Source organism: Motacilla alba, chromosome 17 (genome assembly GCF_015832195.1).
Source record: "Motacilla alba alba isolate MOTALB_02 chromosome 17, Motacilla_alba_V1.0_pri, whole genome shotgun sequence".
Lineage (NCBI taxonomy): Eukaryota > Metazoa > Chordata > Aves > Passeriformes > Motacillidae > Motacilla > Motacilla alba.
In genome coordinates, this window is record NC_052032.1 from 11,118,446 (window position 1) to 11,134,151 (window position 15,706).

The 15,706-nt window shown below is 40.0% G+C and overlaps 1 protein-coding gene across 3 annotated transcripts; it reads left to right on the forward strand.

Moving 5' to 3' along the window:
* Window positions 1-1,018: 1,018 nt before the first annotated feature.
* ZBTB34 (zinc finger and BTB domain containing 34) lies at window positions 1,019-15,459 on the forward strand. Of its 3 annotated transcripts, none has more exons than XM_038156255.1 (3): window positions 1,019-3,357; window positions 8,558-8,673; window positions 9,335-15,459. In XM_038156255.1, the coding sequence occupies exons 2-3, from the start codon at window positions 8,633-8,635 to the stop codon at window positions 10,854-10,856; spliced, it is 1,563 nt and encodes a 520-aa protein (XP_038012183.1). In that variant the 5' UTR covers window positions 1,019-3,357; window positions 8,558-8,632; the 3' UTR covers window positions 10,857-15,459. The 3 variants fall into 3 exon arrangements, with proteins under 3 accessions (XP_038012183.1, XP_038012180.1, XP_038012181.1); XM_038156252.1 differs by lacking the exon at window positions 8,558-8,673 and having other exon boundaries at window positions 1,019-2,549; window positions 3,107-3,797; XM_038156253.1 differs by lacking the exon at window positions 1,019-3,357 and adding an exon at window positions 3,692-3,797.
* The last annotated feature ends 247 nt before the right edge of the window (window positions 15,460-15,706 follow it).

Genomic DNA, 15,706 nt, shown 5'->3' on the forward strand with positions numbered 1-15,706 from the left:
TTACTTAAACCATCTTTCTCAGGCTCAGCTTAAGTCTAACACTTCTTCTCCCTGCCTTTGTGTTCTCAGTTTCCCTTGCTTTCACCAAGAGTTGTATTCAGTTCCTGCCATTTCATTTAGTAAGGTGACAGGTCACAGAGGAGGTTGGGGTCATACACACACTTCCTTGTCTGATGCTTTTCATTTCTTAGAGGGTGTCCTCTGGTGCTTTGGCCTGGTCAGTGTCACCACTATTCATGGTGGCACTGGGCCACAGTCCCTTCAGGGATGTGCCTGTTCCAGCTTGGTTCTTCTGTGGAACTCAGTTGTTTCAGAGGTGTACCTGCTCTGGCAGGGCTTAGCTGTAGGCCAAAGTCCTCTTAGAAGTGAATCTCCTCAGGCAGGGAGTGTGTCCTTCTGTGAGTGTGTCTATACATGTTCTCAGTGACTTCTTCAGGTGTTTTCCCAAGAGCAGCTCTTCAGTTTCTCCACCTGTACCCAGGAGTACCTTCTCCATGTGTCTCCCTGCACCCCTTACTAGCAGCTGCCACTCTTCCTTAAGTACATTTCAGCAGAAGCATTTTGTGCGCCTCTAGTTGAGATTTTGGCTTGCAGTGGATTGTTTGCATCCATTTTTTGTGCATGCTGAACTTCTTTTGACTAGTGCAGGGCAGCCTGCAAACTCTAGCCATGTGTCACCCCTGCAGTCCTGCCACTGGTGGCCAGTGCAGTTGAACATAGAAAGCCAAGATACACAGATGCAGTTTCTGTCGAGCTTCTGATCTTTGCTAATGGAGTGGTCTTGTTCAAGGTATGAAAAATTATTTCTTATTTGTGGGGAGGAGGGAAGCAATCCATATATATATATATATATATATATATATATGTGTGTGTGTGTGTATATATAATATGACTGCATATGTATATGATGAATTTCATTAATCTTCCCGTATGCTTCATTACCTTTGATGATGTGGCTGCTGGCTGTAGTAAAGTGAGTGTCTTCTGAAAACCAGCAATATTATATACCCAGCTGACTTTCCTGCTGCTTTGAAGCCATTGTCCTAGCAGTGGTAAGAAGACTTAATGATACTGCAGCTAAGTTCCTTTTCATTCCATTCTGTAACTATGATGTTAATTACCATGCAATCTGTGTAACTGCCATTCTGAAAAATTCAACTGTTAGCAGGGTTCAAATCTGCTTAGGTGTATATTGGACCCTTTTGAGGGAGAAGGTTCCCATTTCACACACCAGTGTTGATTTGCAGGGTGCTTTTTTGTTGCTTCATTTTTTAAACTTTCCTTGTCAGTTTTATGGGTGAGCAGATAGACCCTAGAAGATATTGTCAGTGCAGTTTTTGGTCATAGCTTTTTTCATCTGAGGTGTGTCTAAGCTTGAGAAACTGTCCTGGATCATAAGCAAAGCAGATGATCAAAGGCTGAGTATTGAGTGTTCCAGCATCATTGATCGTGAAAGAATGGAGGCATATCAGGGTTTGTAATCTCAATACTTTTGCCTGGGTGCCAGCAAGATGACCTGTCCCTGAATTGTGAGAGCCCACAGCAGTACACTGAGTGTTTTGCTATAATAGAATTAGGACCTTTCTCAAAGCAACGAAGGAAAGCTGGTTTTTTTTTGTCTTTTAAATGCTTCATTGGGTAACTTGGCTTCTTTAGCTATTAGCTGTAAACTGTCAGTGGCCTAGGGGAAGACGCTGGAAAAGAAGATGGTATATTTTTAATGTGATTAAATTGCAAGTTCTGATTTTTGCTTGAAGCCTGTGTATGTCGATTGCTGCTCCTTTTTTTTTTTCATGGGATTCCATATTTCTTTCAGAAATGTAACTGTTTATGCAAGTCAAGTGAATCTTCCTTAATGAGCTATAAGTTTTTATTCTAAACAAGTCATTTATAATAGTAAATTTGCATATCTTGATATTTTGTGAGATGTTATGCCTGTATTGCAGAGGTTGGATAGTTTTGTCTATAAATATTGCTGTCCTAATTGTACAGCATGGTTTTAATTTAATGTTACTGTTCAATATTTTCTTCTTATAGAAGAGTCCCATGCCCCTTTTTTTCTATAACATGTTTTAATAAATGTTATCCGTCAACTTTGTAAATGTTTTCTTAAGCTTGAATGAAAAGAATGCATGTCTAGTACTAGTATTTAATATTTCACTTTGCCAAAATAAGTGCTCAAAAGTACAAATCCAAAAGTTGTTGATATATAACTTTATTAAATATATTAAAAAGTGTATCTAGTAATGTGTCTTCTTGAAATAATAACACGTCAGCTTAGTCTAAGAAAACATTAAACTAAGACCTGATTTTTAAGACACAGTAAGTTTGATGAATTTGTTGGATTAGACCCATTTCTTTGCTGCTTTAATTAATTGGCTTCCATGCTAGTTCAAATTTGTCAAACAGGTTTTGTCGTAACTGTTTTTTGCAGAATGGTGATCTCTGAAGTTACAGTAGAGAATGTACATGCTGATAGGAAAATTGCAGAGCACTCACTTCATAGTAGCAGCAACCACATGTCCAAAAGGCCTCTTGGTACAGTTGAAGTAGGTACAGATAACATAGATTTTTTTTTTCTTGTCTAAATACAAAGGAAATTTCATGCTGCGGAAAGTATTAAAGATGAAGTTTCCCTTACCTTCCTGTGAGGCTTCTTTCTCTCCTTGACTAAATTCAGGTACTTATACTGAACACTTGATTTTGTCCAGCCTCCATCTGCTCAGTCCTTGTGGAACTGTCCCAGCTGCTGCTTACTGTGTAAGCAAAAAATGAGCTCACTCTCATTGAAAGCATGTTCAGTCAATACCTGGAGAAGTCAGTATTTATGTAATACACTCAGTCTTCAGCAAATTCAAATGGAATATAGTACCAGAAAATTAATTTTCTATTTTTGTTTACATTTACTGAACATGGAAGAATAAGCCCAGCGTTTTCTGCCTGTTCAGAATTAGTTGTTTGAGTGTTTTTTCGCTGAGGGAACAAATACAGTTTGTCTCTGTGTTCTTTAACTGTTGTGCCCTGGCCAGGATGCTTCCCGGGCCGCTGCTTGATTTGATCAACATTCAATGCCTAATGTATGAAGATTCTGTTCTGTGTCTTAAAGGGAGAGAAAGACATGCCTCCAGAAGACAGAATGTGGTGTCTGGTTGGACCGGGTGGATATCCCAGCAGGACCTACTGGCACCAGTCACTCTGACTGTTTTCAAGTAGTACATGACAATCAGTACACGAACTGTCTGGTTCATAAACTGAATCGATGCACTACCTGACCTACAAGCAAATGCAGGGTAACGCCAAAAAAAGCACATGCTTGCTGAAGAGATTTCTGTGAGTGACAAGACCAGTATAATACAGGTGAACTTCTTAATTCTTTGCTCAATAAAGGTGGCAGTTAACGGCTGGGGTGGGGAATGACCTCCCCCAAAAGCTCCGTCGCTGCATCTGCGACTGCCCGTCGGGGTATGGCTCTGGGTTCTCTTCTGGAGCTGCACACCGTGAGAGTTCTCGGAAGAGCTCTGCCCGCGTACGCCCCGGCTTCAGCCAATGCTCCGATCCTCCTGCCTCGGCGAGGAGCGGCGCTGCCGGGGCGGCTCCGCGCTGCTCGGCGGCGGCAGCGGGGCGGGCTCCGGGCGGCCCGGGGGCACCGCCCGCTGCCGGGGCGGCGCCAGGAAGCGGAACGGCCGCCAGCGGAATCAGTTCCGGGTGCGAGCGGCTGTGGGAGCGGGCGGGAAGCGGGGCTGGGAGCGGGCCGGGCCGGCCGGGATCCGCCATGTGAGAGGCGCAGACAGCCGCAGGTGAGCGGGGCGCTCGGCCCGGCGCGGCGCGGCGCTGCCGGGGCGGCCGGGCCGTGCTCGCGGGGGTCCCGCCGCCTGACAGGCCCCGCGGGGGCGGCGGCCGCGGCCCGGCGCGCCGTGCCTCGGTTCGGCTGCCTGAGCGGCGGCAGCGGCTTCGGCGAGGCGCCTTTCGCCCGGCCGCGGCTCGGCAGGAGCTGTCGCGTAACCCGAGTCGGTGGCTCCGGGGCAGCTTTGGCGTGCGGGGAGGGAGGGCGGGCGCGCCCGTGTCGGGGTCTGCTGTTAACCCGAGCGAGGCGTAAAATCCCCGGCACGGCGGACTGGGGCGGAACGGACCTGGCCCCCTTCGGGGCGTGTTCATTGCCAGGAGCTGGGGGACCTTTCAGCTGCTGCTGTTCCGTCAGAGAAGGTGGAAGTTCTCGTGAAACCCCAATCTCCGTAACGCAAAGGTCTTTCCAAATCCCGGCGTGTAGAGTTGGAATTGGCTTAGAGTAAGTCAGAGTTCAGAGTAAATTTGGAACAAGCCAGAGCAGTCTCAGAAACGGTAATGTGGGTGAGCCTGGTTTGCAAGGGAAAACAAAGTGCTATAGGATTAGCTGCACTGCAGTTGTTACATGTTGTGGAATACTCAACATCTGGATCAGAATGTGCCTGTGTTTCATTGCCTGTCCAGGGGCAGCTCCAAACAGTTCCATCTGTCCCGAGCAGTGTGCTGGGAAAATACCACGAAAATGTGTTCTTTGCAGCTATTGTAAATCTGCTGCAAAAAACGTTGCTGATATCTAGAGAACATAGCCACTTCATTGCTTAAAAGAAACATCGGAGCCAAAAAGTCAACAATTTGATGAAGAATGACTACTGTTAAAAAACAAACAAAACCCCACCAAAAACAAAAAAGAAAGTGGACAGATTAAAATGCACAATAGTGATGAAGTATTACCTTGATAGTAAATAAAATTGTAATATCAGGAAGTTCAAGAGCTCTCTTCCCACTTTGTGAAAGTTCCAGCTGTGTAAATACAGGCTGGAGTTCTTTTATAATGGTAGTGACATCTCAGAGTTCTCAGGTATTCAGAAAATGTGGCTATTTAACATTATGTCATGGAGATACTGCAATATTTGTGCACAAAGTAAAAGCTTTTGATCATTACTTGTAGATTTGCTGATTTGAAGTGTATGTATCATCAACATGCACCTTTGTTTTGTTTATCTGGCACAATACATTTGTTGATACTGGAATCATAGACACACAGAACAGTTTTATTTGGGAGGCACCTTTTGATCTTGGCTTATCTCCAGTTTGCCTCCCGGTAACTTTTATTTTTTGCATTCAGAAGTAGATGCGTACCTGCAACTACTTTTGTGGCAATTTGATTTCTAGAGTCAAGATTTAGAGATTATTTCTATTGAGGTTTCTAATTCTTAGGTGAAACTCTTTTTATGCATTGATAGGTGTTTTATTTTTTTCCTTTTCAATCACTTCCACACAGGCAAGCAGTTTGAGGAAGACAGTTAAGAGAATAAGGGATGAAGGTGTCACTTGGACTTCAGTTTCATATCTGCTTTCTGTGGATATTTGCTCAAAAAAGAGGGTCCTTTTTTTTCTATAAAATCCTAAATATGCAGTTCCAACAATATCTCTGCTGCACCGTGCTGACCACTGAGAATGAGTATGCAGTGTTGCTGGTATTGGCATGTGCGTATGGATGCATGTCCCATACGTCTAAATAAATTGATTTTATTTTAATGCTAAAATCATCCACTCTTTGAAGTGATTTTCTGTACGTCATGTTGTGAATCTTGGTGAGGTAAAAATAAATACTTTTAAATTTTTGTTAGACAAATGTCTGAATTAGTAAAACTTTACTGAACTGAGTGTCAGGGGTTACTGCTTTGCTCCCAAGGCAGTTAGTGTCCCACGGTACTGCCAGAGACCCTACCTGCCAGGCAGGAGCTTTGCTTGTGGTTTCACTGCAGGTGTTCAGTACTTTGGGTAGAACGTGGCCTGTCTGGCTGCAGAGAAGGAATAATGATTTTCACTGGACTGTTCTGATATTTACGGCTGCAAGAATGTAAGAGCTAAGTTTTCTAGTAACTACAGTTCACCCTGTATTAACTGGCTTGTGTTTCTGAGGAAGTGGGCATTTCCTGCCTTCTTAGGAGGTAAAGTAATAAAGTTTTAAATTGTTGTGTAGTTGTCACCTAACGGATTTTGTATTGTAGTCCAAACCAGACATGAAGCAGACTGACTTTCAAGGCTGTTTTCCAATTAATAACATGCAACATGCACCTTTTGTGTGTGCTTTCCTACAGATAATTTGGACAAACTGCCTCTGTCTTCTTTGATTCCAATGGGCATTTTGGAGGAAGTGAAGAATTAATGCAAAAACCAATTCTATATATTTGGATAGTGCTGCTTGTATTATTAGAAATTTGTTGTACTTCAAAATTTTCTCAGTTGTTGGGAGATTATGTAGGTTTCTTACCCTCCTTTAGTTTTGGGGTTTTTTATTGCCTGCAAAATTAAACTGGTTTTTGTCAGTGGGGTAGCTTACCCTGCTTTGGGGATGGAGTTTCAGTACAGCAGCAGTGCTGTGTGGCATGTTATTTAAGGCCATCCAAGAGCACTATATGTTGACTTTTAAGGGATAATTAGTATTTTACTGTCGTGAGAAATACAAACTGGTGGAATGTTCTGTGATCAGTCGCTCCCTTATTTTCAAAGATTATTTCTAGAGTGTCTTGGAGACCCCCTCTAGCCTGTGACATACTTGATGGCAGTTTTCCTTCGATACAGCTAGTGTTAATTAGTGTGGCTGTTGTAAATCTGAAGTGATGCAAATGCAGTCTGAAAAGAGTAAGACTTTTGCCCAAAAACTTCCATGATCATAGCTGATGAGGTAACATTCCTAGGTTAAAATTCTCTGGAATGGTATTTCCAGTGATGTCCCGAGTTCTCACACAGATGGTGCAGATACTAGGTCCTACAAAATGCAAGGGAGGAGTGCACTGATTTATACAAATACCTGTTTATTTTCTTGCCCTTTCTCTGTATTCTGAGCAGTAATGTATGGAGGGAGTATCACAGAATCATTGAAATTAAAAAGACCTCCAAGATCATCGAGTCCAATCTTTAACTGATCACCACATTGTCAAGCAGACCACAGCCCTGAGTGCCACATCCAGTCATTTCTTCAACACCTGCAGGCATGGTGACTCCCCCACCTCCCTGGGCACCCTGTTCCAATGCCTAACAACCCTTTCAGTGAAGGAATTCTTCCTGATTTCCAGCCTGAACCTTCCTTGCTGCAGGTTGAGGGTGTTTCCTCTTGTCCTGTCGCGCCTGGGAGAGGCATTTTTGGTGTCATGCAGTACTTTGTTTTGGTTTTGTTTTAACTTTTGTTATGACCCTCCTGGCTTTTCTATGCATTTCTGTTCTCACATGTGCTTCAACAGTAATGGTTTGTAATGTGGGTTTTTTCCCTAAGGATTCCTTGTTGCTAATTTATCAAAAGCAAGGAATCTTTTTTCACACCTTGGTGTGGGTTAAAATGGGTATAATTTGCGTCATTCACCTGTCTGTGGGAACGGTGAATCATACTTCAGTGAGTGAAGGAAATTAAACAGGTGCAGACTTAGAAGCAGAAACTAATACTATGTTGGCAGACACACAGCTTCGTGTTATAGTTATACGATGCTTCTCCGCTGCTGCTACTGTATGATGTCAGTAAAATTAAATACCTAATGTGGTTTGTCAACATCTATTCTTGTTTTTTAAATTAAATAAGAGTTTTCATAGAACATAATTTTTAAAGGAAATTTCTTTTGAAATCTAATAAGAAATGTTATCCCTCTGATGTTCAGAGGTACTTCAGTGAACACTTTTCTTTGAAGACATAGGCAGCGATCCGCTACTACTAAAGCCATTTTGTGGGCTATATTTGCTGTATAAAACCCTGATGAATAAATGTAGTGCAGATGCAAAGAGAATTTATATGATTCTTTTGAGTGTGACCGCATCATCTGCTACAAAATAGACGTGAGGCTCAACACAGAGCCCTTCTAGGGCTTAGTGAGCCTGGTGTGCAGTTTTGGCTTGTGCCTTCAGCCAGTTTCTTGGATACATAATAGCTATGAAAACCTTAAACACTTTGACCTACTTTTGAGGAAAGGTTAAGAGAGGACCTAATTGTAGACAGGTGCCCAGATTTAAATTTTGCAGGGCTTTGCCCTAACTTTACACTAACTCTGTTTTGTAGCTTTGTTTGCTGAATAAAAGAACTGTCCTGCCAAAGCCATCTCTGAAGGGATTGCTGCAGTCATATCACTTCTTGTAGCTGTCTTGCAGTCCTTATTTCCCACCTCAGATGTCAGAGCCTAGAAAATGTCTTTTTTCTCACTTATACATCTCAGCCAAAAAAACTCAGATAAAATCCCATTTACCCATTTTAATGGGTAATGACACTGGTAAGTTAGAGAACATATTTAGCAAGTCTGGTAACTTGATTTTGAATGTTCTGTGAGAGTTTTTGCCAGTTTTCTAAGTCAAACATAATGTCCAGACAGGAAGCTGGCTTTCTTGTGTCTGCTGAAAAGAAGTTCCACTTTTGAAGGTTGTGAGTGTTATTTTTAAGTGAGGGTCAGCTGATAGAGCTCCAGTGCTTCCTTTTAGGCTTTTTATCCTATTTCTACCCGTCAATTTTCTTTTTAAAATACCTGAATTTTCATAATTTGATTTAAATTGTTCCTGTGTCCCATTACAGCATGTAACATAATAGAAAAAAAAAATCTACTAGTATATTGTGATACATTGGATATGCTTCCTGCATCTGAAGTCAATGGATGATGTTGAGATCTGTTTGTTCGATTGGAAAAGCAGGTATGGTGGCAATATTATGTCTTTGGACTTCTGCATTAATGAGAACTAGAATAGCAATGAGTCTGAGGGTTCTTGGCTCTTGATTAGTGTGCAGTCTTGGAAATGTAGGTTAATGTTGCAGATTAACATTCTCAGGCTGATTGTGTGTGTGTGTGTGTGTGTGTATTTGTGTGTGTGTGTGTGTGTGCCTTTTACAATAGTAATTTTTTGAAAAGTCCTTCTCTTTAGCTTTTGTTAGGAGTTCTATACATCTCTTTAAGGCCTCTTTGAATGTACTTTTCCTGCTGTTTAAGTACCCATGGCTTTTAAGTTAGGTTAAAATTTAAATGTGAAATTATTCTAGCTTGGAAATCACTGCTGTGTCAGATGAGCTTCAAAGTTCACACCATGGTTTGTTAAAAAAAAAAAAACAACTAAAATCACGAGAGAATTTTTTTTTTTAATTGGAAGTCCATGGGTGGCTCGAACATTTTGCTTTCAAATCTTTCAGATTAAGATTGTACTTTTTTATTATACAGAGTATTTATGCTAAATGTTTTGTTGTAATGCACCTTTAACAGATCAATGGGGTGATGTGACTTAAACATTTGCAAGCATTTATTTTTGAAATGGAAAACTCCATATTCATTCTCTGTTTTAAATCTTCTAATTTTTCTTTCAGATTACTCTTTACATCTGTAGAAATGGACAGCAGCAGTTTCATTCAGTTTGATGTGCCAGAGTACAGCAACACTGTTCTGAGCCAGCTGAACGAACTCCGCCTGCAAGGGAAACTCTGTGACATAATCGTGCACATTCAGGGTCAGCCGTTCCGTGCCCATAAAGCTGTCTTAGCTGCCAGTTCTCCGTATTTCCGCGACCATTCAGCGTTAAGCACCATGAGTGGCCTATCTATATCAGTAATTAAAAACCCCAATGTTTTTGAACAGTTGCTTTCTTTTTGTTACACTGGAAGGATGTCTTTGCAACTGAAGGACGTTGTCAGTTTTCTGACTGCAGCTAGCTTTCTACAGATGCAGTGTGTCATTGACAAGTGCACACAGATACTGGAAAGTATTCATTCAAAGATCAGTGTTGGTGAAGTTGATTCTGTTACTGTTGGTGCTGAAGAAAATTCAGAGAATCGTAATGGCGTTAAAGACAGCAGCTACTTTGCCAACCCTATTGAGATATCTCCTCCCTATTGCTCTCAGGTGCGACAGTCAACAGCAGGCAGCGATCTTCGGATGGAAACTACTCCAGGCAAAACTCTTCGTAGTCGTCTGCAAGAAGAAGGGCATTCAGACCGAGGGAGCAGCGGGAGTATCTCTGAATATGAGATTCAGATTGAAGGTGATCATGAGCAAGGAGACGTGATAGTAAGGGAAAGTCAGATTGCAGAGGTGAAAGTTAAAATGGAAAAGTCTGACAGACCAAGCTGCTCTGATAGCTCTTCCCTTGGTGATGATGGATATCACACTGAAATGGTGGATGGAGAGCAAGTGGTGGCGGTAAACGTTGGTTCCTATGGGTCTGTCTTACAACATGTTTATTCATTTACTCATGCCTCATCACAGGCAACAGGTGTGTCAGAAACCTTTGGAAGCATGAGCAATACAAGTCCTTCAAGGTCAATGCTGAGCTGTTTCAGAGGGGGTCGTGCGCGCCAAAAACGAGTACCTACAGGTCACTTGCATAGTGATGTCCAGGGCTTGGTGCAAGGGGCTGACAGTGAATCCGTGGTGAGTAATCCAGGATATGAAAATAGTCCACGGGAAAGAAATGCAAGAGGTCATTGGTATCCATACAATGAGAGGCTAATTTGTATTTACTGTGGCAAGTCTTTCAACCAGAAAGGGAGCCTTGATCGACACATGCGATTGCACATGGGAATAACTCCTTTTGTGTGCAAGTTTTGCGGAAAGAAATATACCCGTAAAGACCAGCTTGAGTATCATATCCGTGGTCACACAGATGACAAGCCCTTTCGCTGTGAGATCTGTGGAAAATGTTTTCCTTTCCAGGGTACACTAAACCAGCACTTGCGAAAAAATCACCCGGGGGTTACAGAAGTGAGAAACAGGGTTGAGTCTCCAGACAGAACAGAAGCGTTTGTGGAACAGAAAGTCGATAATGATGCTTCAGCTTCTGAAGCCATGGATTCTAGTATGGAAATTCATGCAATGTCTAACACATCTGATTAAAATCTTACATCTAAGTGAAACACAGACAAGCACATTACTAATGTATTTTTAAAGTATTTTATTCTTTTAGTAATCTTCAGTACAAGTGTAACAGCCTTTTCATTTTCCTGATCTCCTGGAAATCAGTTAGAAATGGTTTCTGGAGAAGACTTCAGAAGTATTCTTTGTTTTTGAAGGAGGCTGAATTGTTTGGGGTTTGTTTTTTTATATTTGAAGACGCTCAGAATATAAAGACAGTGTACTGGGGAAAGGCTAGAAGAGTCTGGTGAAGTGTCCCTGCTGATTGATCTGGTGAGACGCAAATGCCAGTGGAGAAAGATATTAGAATAAGATTGGCAGCTCTGCTGAATGCTCAGAGAAGCTGTAATTTCCTTTATTTCTTAAATCTTGTTGCTGGTAATGAGTTACACAGCAGTTGGGAGAGAGAATATTACAGCTTTGATTCCTCTCCTGTCACAATGAAATCTGTTCACTCTTACTAACTGGTTTTGGTAGTGAGACTGTTTATATATATAAATTTGCTTTATATATATAAAATGCTTTCACTTTCCCTGTTCTGTGTCAAGGCTAATACCATATGCCACTCTGTCAACCGTTAGGACTCCTCTCTGCTTAGGGTTTAGAACTTCGGACTTTGGGAGGATGGTTTTGGTTTTAAACAAATGTTGTTTGGTTTTCATTTTATTAAACTATTACTTTGTGTGCAAAAGTGAGCAAAGTGAATTACCTTGTTTTAATAGCTTTGCTTTATAACATGTAAACCAAATGCCATAAATCTATTAAACTATGGTTAAATTGTTGAAAGGTTTTGTTAGTTGTCTAGAATGCAAGCTGGACAACCTGTGGTGCTGACCTTTTTATATATATAGAGATAGATATATCTATATATATATAGATATACACATATATATATATCTATATATTAAAAAAAATATTAGCAAACCTAAAAGTAGCATTGTGGTCTAAAATGTGTTTTTACTGGCCTCAGAATCTACCTTCATTTTGTACTGTAGAACCATACCAGGTAATTAAACTTAACTTCATCACTCTTCATGGTTAGCTAAAACATGAGAGAGATGTAGTTTAAACCACAGTATTTCCAAGCAGTATTTTAATAGGTCTCTTCACAGAGAGCTGTTTTCAGGTGCACGTTTGCTTCCTACTTAAATCTCCGAGTGACATGCCAGCACTTGGAATTTGTACTTTTTTGTATAGAAAAACAAATACTTTATGGGAATTTTGAGCAATATGTTATTTCATGTGTGAGTATTGCAGAGTTGCTATGGCTTCTCTGTTTTTTCAGTGTTTTTTTTTCTCTATAAAGGAGCTACCAACAACTTTAAAAATACTCTAAATCTTTTTTGTTTCACCAAATACGTGTTTTAAATATGGTGCTAACTTCATAATTTAGGTCAGTATAATATATAACATGTGAAACATAATGGTCAAGGAAAAAAAATCCCCAAAAACAGACAAACAAAAGCCCTCCTACACAAACCAAATCCTCCAAAATCTCAACCAAACAGAAAAAAAAAAAAAAAAAAAGAAAAAAGAAAAAAAAAAAGAAAAAAACCCAACAATCCCATACCACAAAAAAAAGCAATGGCTTAAAAGACCTCAAAAGCATGGGCTGGCAAACACTACTGTTTAACATTCTACCTGATGAACAGAATTCATTATTAAACTAATCACATACTTCTTTAGAATACAGGTTTTATATTATTGGGTCTTATGTTTGTTTAGCTGATACTGAAAATCCATTTGTGAACGTGCTGTTTAACTCTCAAAAATTAGAAAATAAAAGCACGTTTCTAAATTATTGGAAATAAAAAGGCAGGTTTGCTATCTTGTAAAACTTTTTGGCCTCGGTGAAGCTGGGGCATATTTGTGCAACAGCTTTATTAAATACACTAATTCTTCATATTGTGACACTCTGCAATAAGAATTAATCTCTCCAACATGGATTTACAGTATAACCCCCACCTGCTCCGTTGGAGCAGATTCAGTTAAATTAAGTACATCATTTGCCTCTTTGTCCTAAAACTGCCTAAATAAAGAGGTGGGGGTGGGGAGATGTTTCTCTCCTTGAAGCAACAACAGAAATTTTGTTTCCAGTAAGGGAAGGGATAGTCTGTGTCTTAAGGCAGGTAGTCTATATGTTTACCCACCTAAAAACATGGTGTTTCTGATACAGTTTTTTCCTTGAGTGTTTGTTTTAAGTAATTAAATGCAAAAAGTGTGTTTTGGTAAATTAAGTTTGGGACATGCAAAATCCAAGAAATGTACAGTTATTCTTAACCCTTTATCTTGAACCTGTGCTGTGGTGCCTTTGGTGTGACTTTTTCCCTGGAAGGATGACTTGAGGATAGCAGGATATGGGTACAAATTTATATTTCTTGAATTTCTCTGTGTCACAATCTTAGCATTATTTAAATCTAGTTCTTTGTATTTGTAAATGTATTAAAATGGTTTGAGTTTACCAAAGAGTGACTTATCCAAAATTGTCTCAGACAAAAGCAAACAAGAGAACAACATCACGTTGATTGTACAGGTTCAGGTTCAGAACATTGTGACAGACTGTTAAGGGGCAGGAACTGATCCATTTTCGTGCGAGCCGTGGTTCAGCAGTGTGCAGCGTCCTTGCCTCCAAGCCATAGTGCAGCTCTGCGTGCAGCGGCGCTCTGCCGGGCACCAGCGTCACCCCTGGCAGCCGCGCTGCCACTGTGCCTTGTCACACGGCGGGGTGCCAGCATCGGCGCTGTCACAGGCACCGGGCGTGACCGCCCGGCAGTGCTCTAGCCCAGGGTGGAAACACTGTGCAGTGTCTCGTGCCTGTGCAGTTCGCAGCACAGAGCTGTTACACATTTCATTTACAATAAATGCAGAAGTCAATAGAATATGTGAAGAAATATTTGACAGCAAAATAAGTAATGAAACTATACAGGCTGGTTCATAATTGAGTCTCTTCTTAATCTACCTTTTTAATTCTAGACAAATGTGAAAACAGTGACAGTGTCCTTTCCTCTAGATGCATAATCTATTCTGACAAACTGTGAAAGTAAAGGATTTTATACCTTTGCTAATGTTGCTGGTTTAAAACTATTATTTTAGTTTTCTTTATCAGTTATCTTCCATATTACTTCTTTTAAACTTGTAAATACATTTAGAAAATAGCTTTGTGAATACTTACAAGTGTATTAAAAGTTCTGTTTGGTCACTAAGGCCTCAAGATTGGCTCTGCTTTTTTGAGTGTGAAATCTTTCTGTAGCATAAAGGATACTGTCAGTTCACTGTCAGCAGGGTAGACTGTAGGCCTAAATTGAGAGTTTTAATGCAGTCTTCCCCAGCATAAATTCATGTTTTACGCTGAAGCCTTTGGTTTACTTTGGACAAAACAATGAGGCCTCTCTTAATATGTTTAGGCTGAATTATGGGAAGAACAACAGGAATAAAATCAAGGGCTGGGAAAATATTGAATAAGCTTTACCTTTAAATATATATATATATTATTTTAATTTTTGTATTAGTTTACTGTGATTCTTTTATTGTCATTTTTCTAAACAGGTTTTACATTAAACCATTGAAAGGGACTCAAATATGCAACACCTAATCTATTTTCCAAGGGAATTTTACCCTTGAATGGTGCTTTTTGACTGGTCAGGGTTATTTATTAAATTTTATATTTGAAAGTATTTGGGGAATTATGTAAATTCTTTATATGAATCTCTTTATTTCATGAATTGTAAATTTCATAATACTCAGTGATCAAATTGGAAGTTTAGTAAAGTCATTCAAAATGTTCAAACTTTATAATCTGTGTGCATTTTACATATATTTTATCAAGTGCCAGAATACTTGTATTTAATATTGTAGATTTAATACTACTTGCACATCCCTGTGGCAGCATTAACTTAATTTACGCAAGTTTACATTTGAAAAAAAAAAAAAACCTAAACAAATAAGTAAGCCTGGGACATGTGTTCCTGTATTTCTTCAGGGGATGTGAAGCCACATATCACTGACTGAGCAGGTTTGCTTCCTGCTCCTGTAGCTCACTCCTGCTATGGCAGATACAGAACTGCTGACTCCCATTCCCACAGGCCAGGGATTCAGCCTTTGAACTCAGCCTGACAACCTCTGCTTGTAGGTCTGGTTAGAGGTAGAGCTCTTGCACGACTTTAACAGTGTTTGTTTCTGACTGAAAATTTGTATTTTTAAATAAATTTTATTTGTATGGTTATTTTTCAAGATAAATAATTGAACAGTTTGAATGACTTGACTTGGTGTCATTATCTTGCAATATAAACCGGGAACCTCACACCTCCGCACTTCATCGCCATGTGAAGTAAATGAAGCTAGCTAAGCTGATGCTGTAAGAATTAGTAACTTGCCATTAGGATTATTTTACAGCATGAACTTTAAAATATTTATTCAGATGATATTTTACTCTTGTATTCACTTTGTTTTTAGATTTGTGACATGAATATTTCTGTGCTGCTTTATTTTGTTCTGATGAATTTGTTTCTTGCTTGTAAATTGCCTTTTTTATGGTATAAAGTCAATCGGAATTGCTGTTTGTAAATTAAAATGCTTCTAGAGCAAATCTGTGGTGTCAGTGTCTACATTTAGATATTTAATTACTGAGGAGCTTGCATTTTAGATGCTATTACTGAAGTGTTACAAGAAGCATTTTAATACCAATCTACCAACTAGAAATCAAAAGTCTTTAGAGACAACTAGTCTTGAAGTTTCTCTGTTTTGCCAGCATTAATTGCTTCGTTCTGAACAGATGATCATTTGAGTTGTGCAAAACCTCATCCAACATTCAGAGCAAAACAAAAAACCCAGCC

Bases quoted from the DNA above. Each gene is read 5' to 3' on its own strand.
- ZBTB34 (XM_038156252.1), top strand. From the start codon at position 3,547: ATGCTCCGATCCTCCTGCCTCGGCGAGGAGCGGCGCTGCCGGGGCGGC. The intron at 3,798-9,334 runs GTGAGCGGGGCG...TTTTTCTTTCAG, and splicing joins AGAGGCGCAGACAGCCGCAG to ATTACTCTTTACATCTGTAG.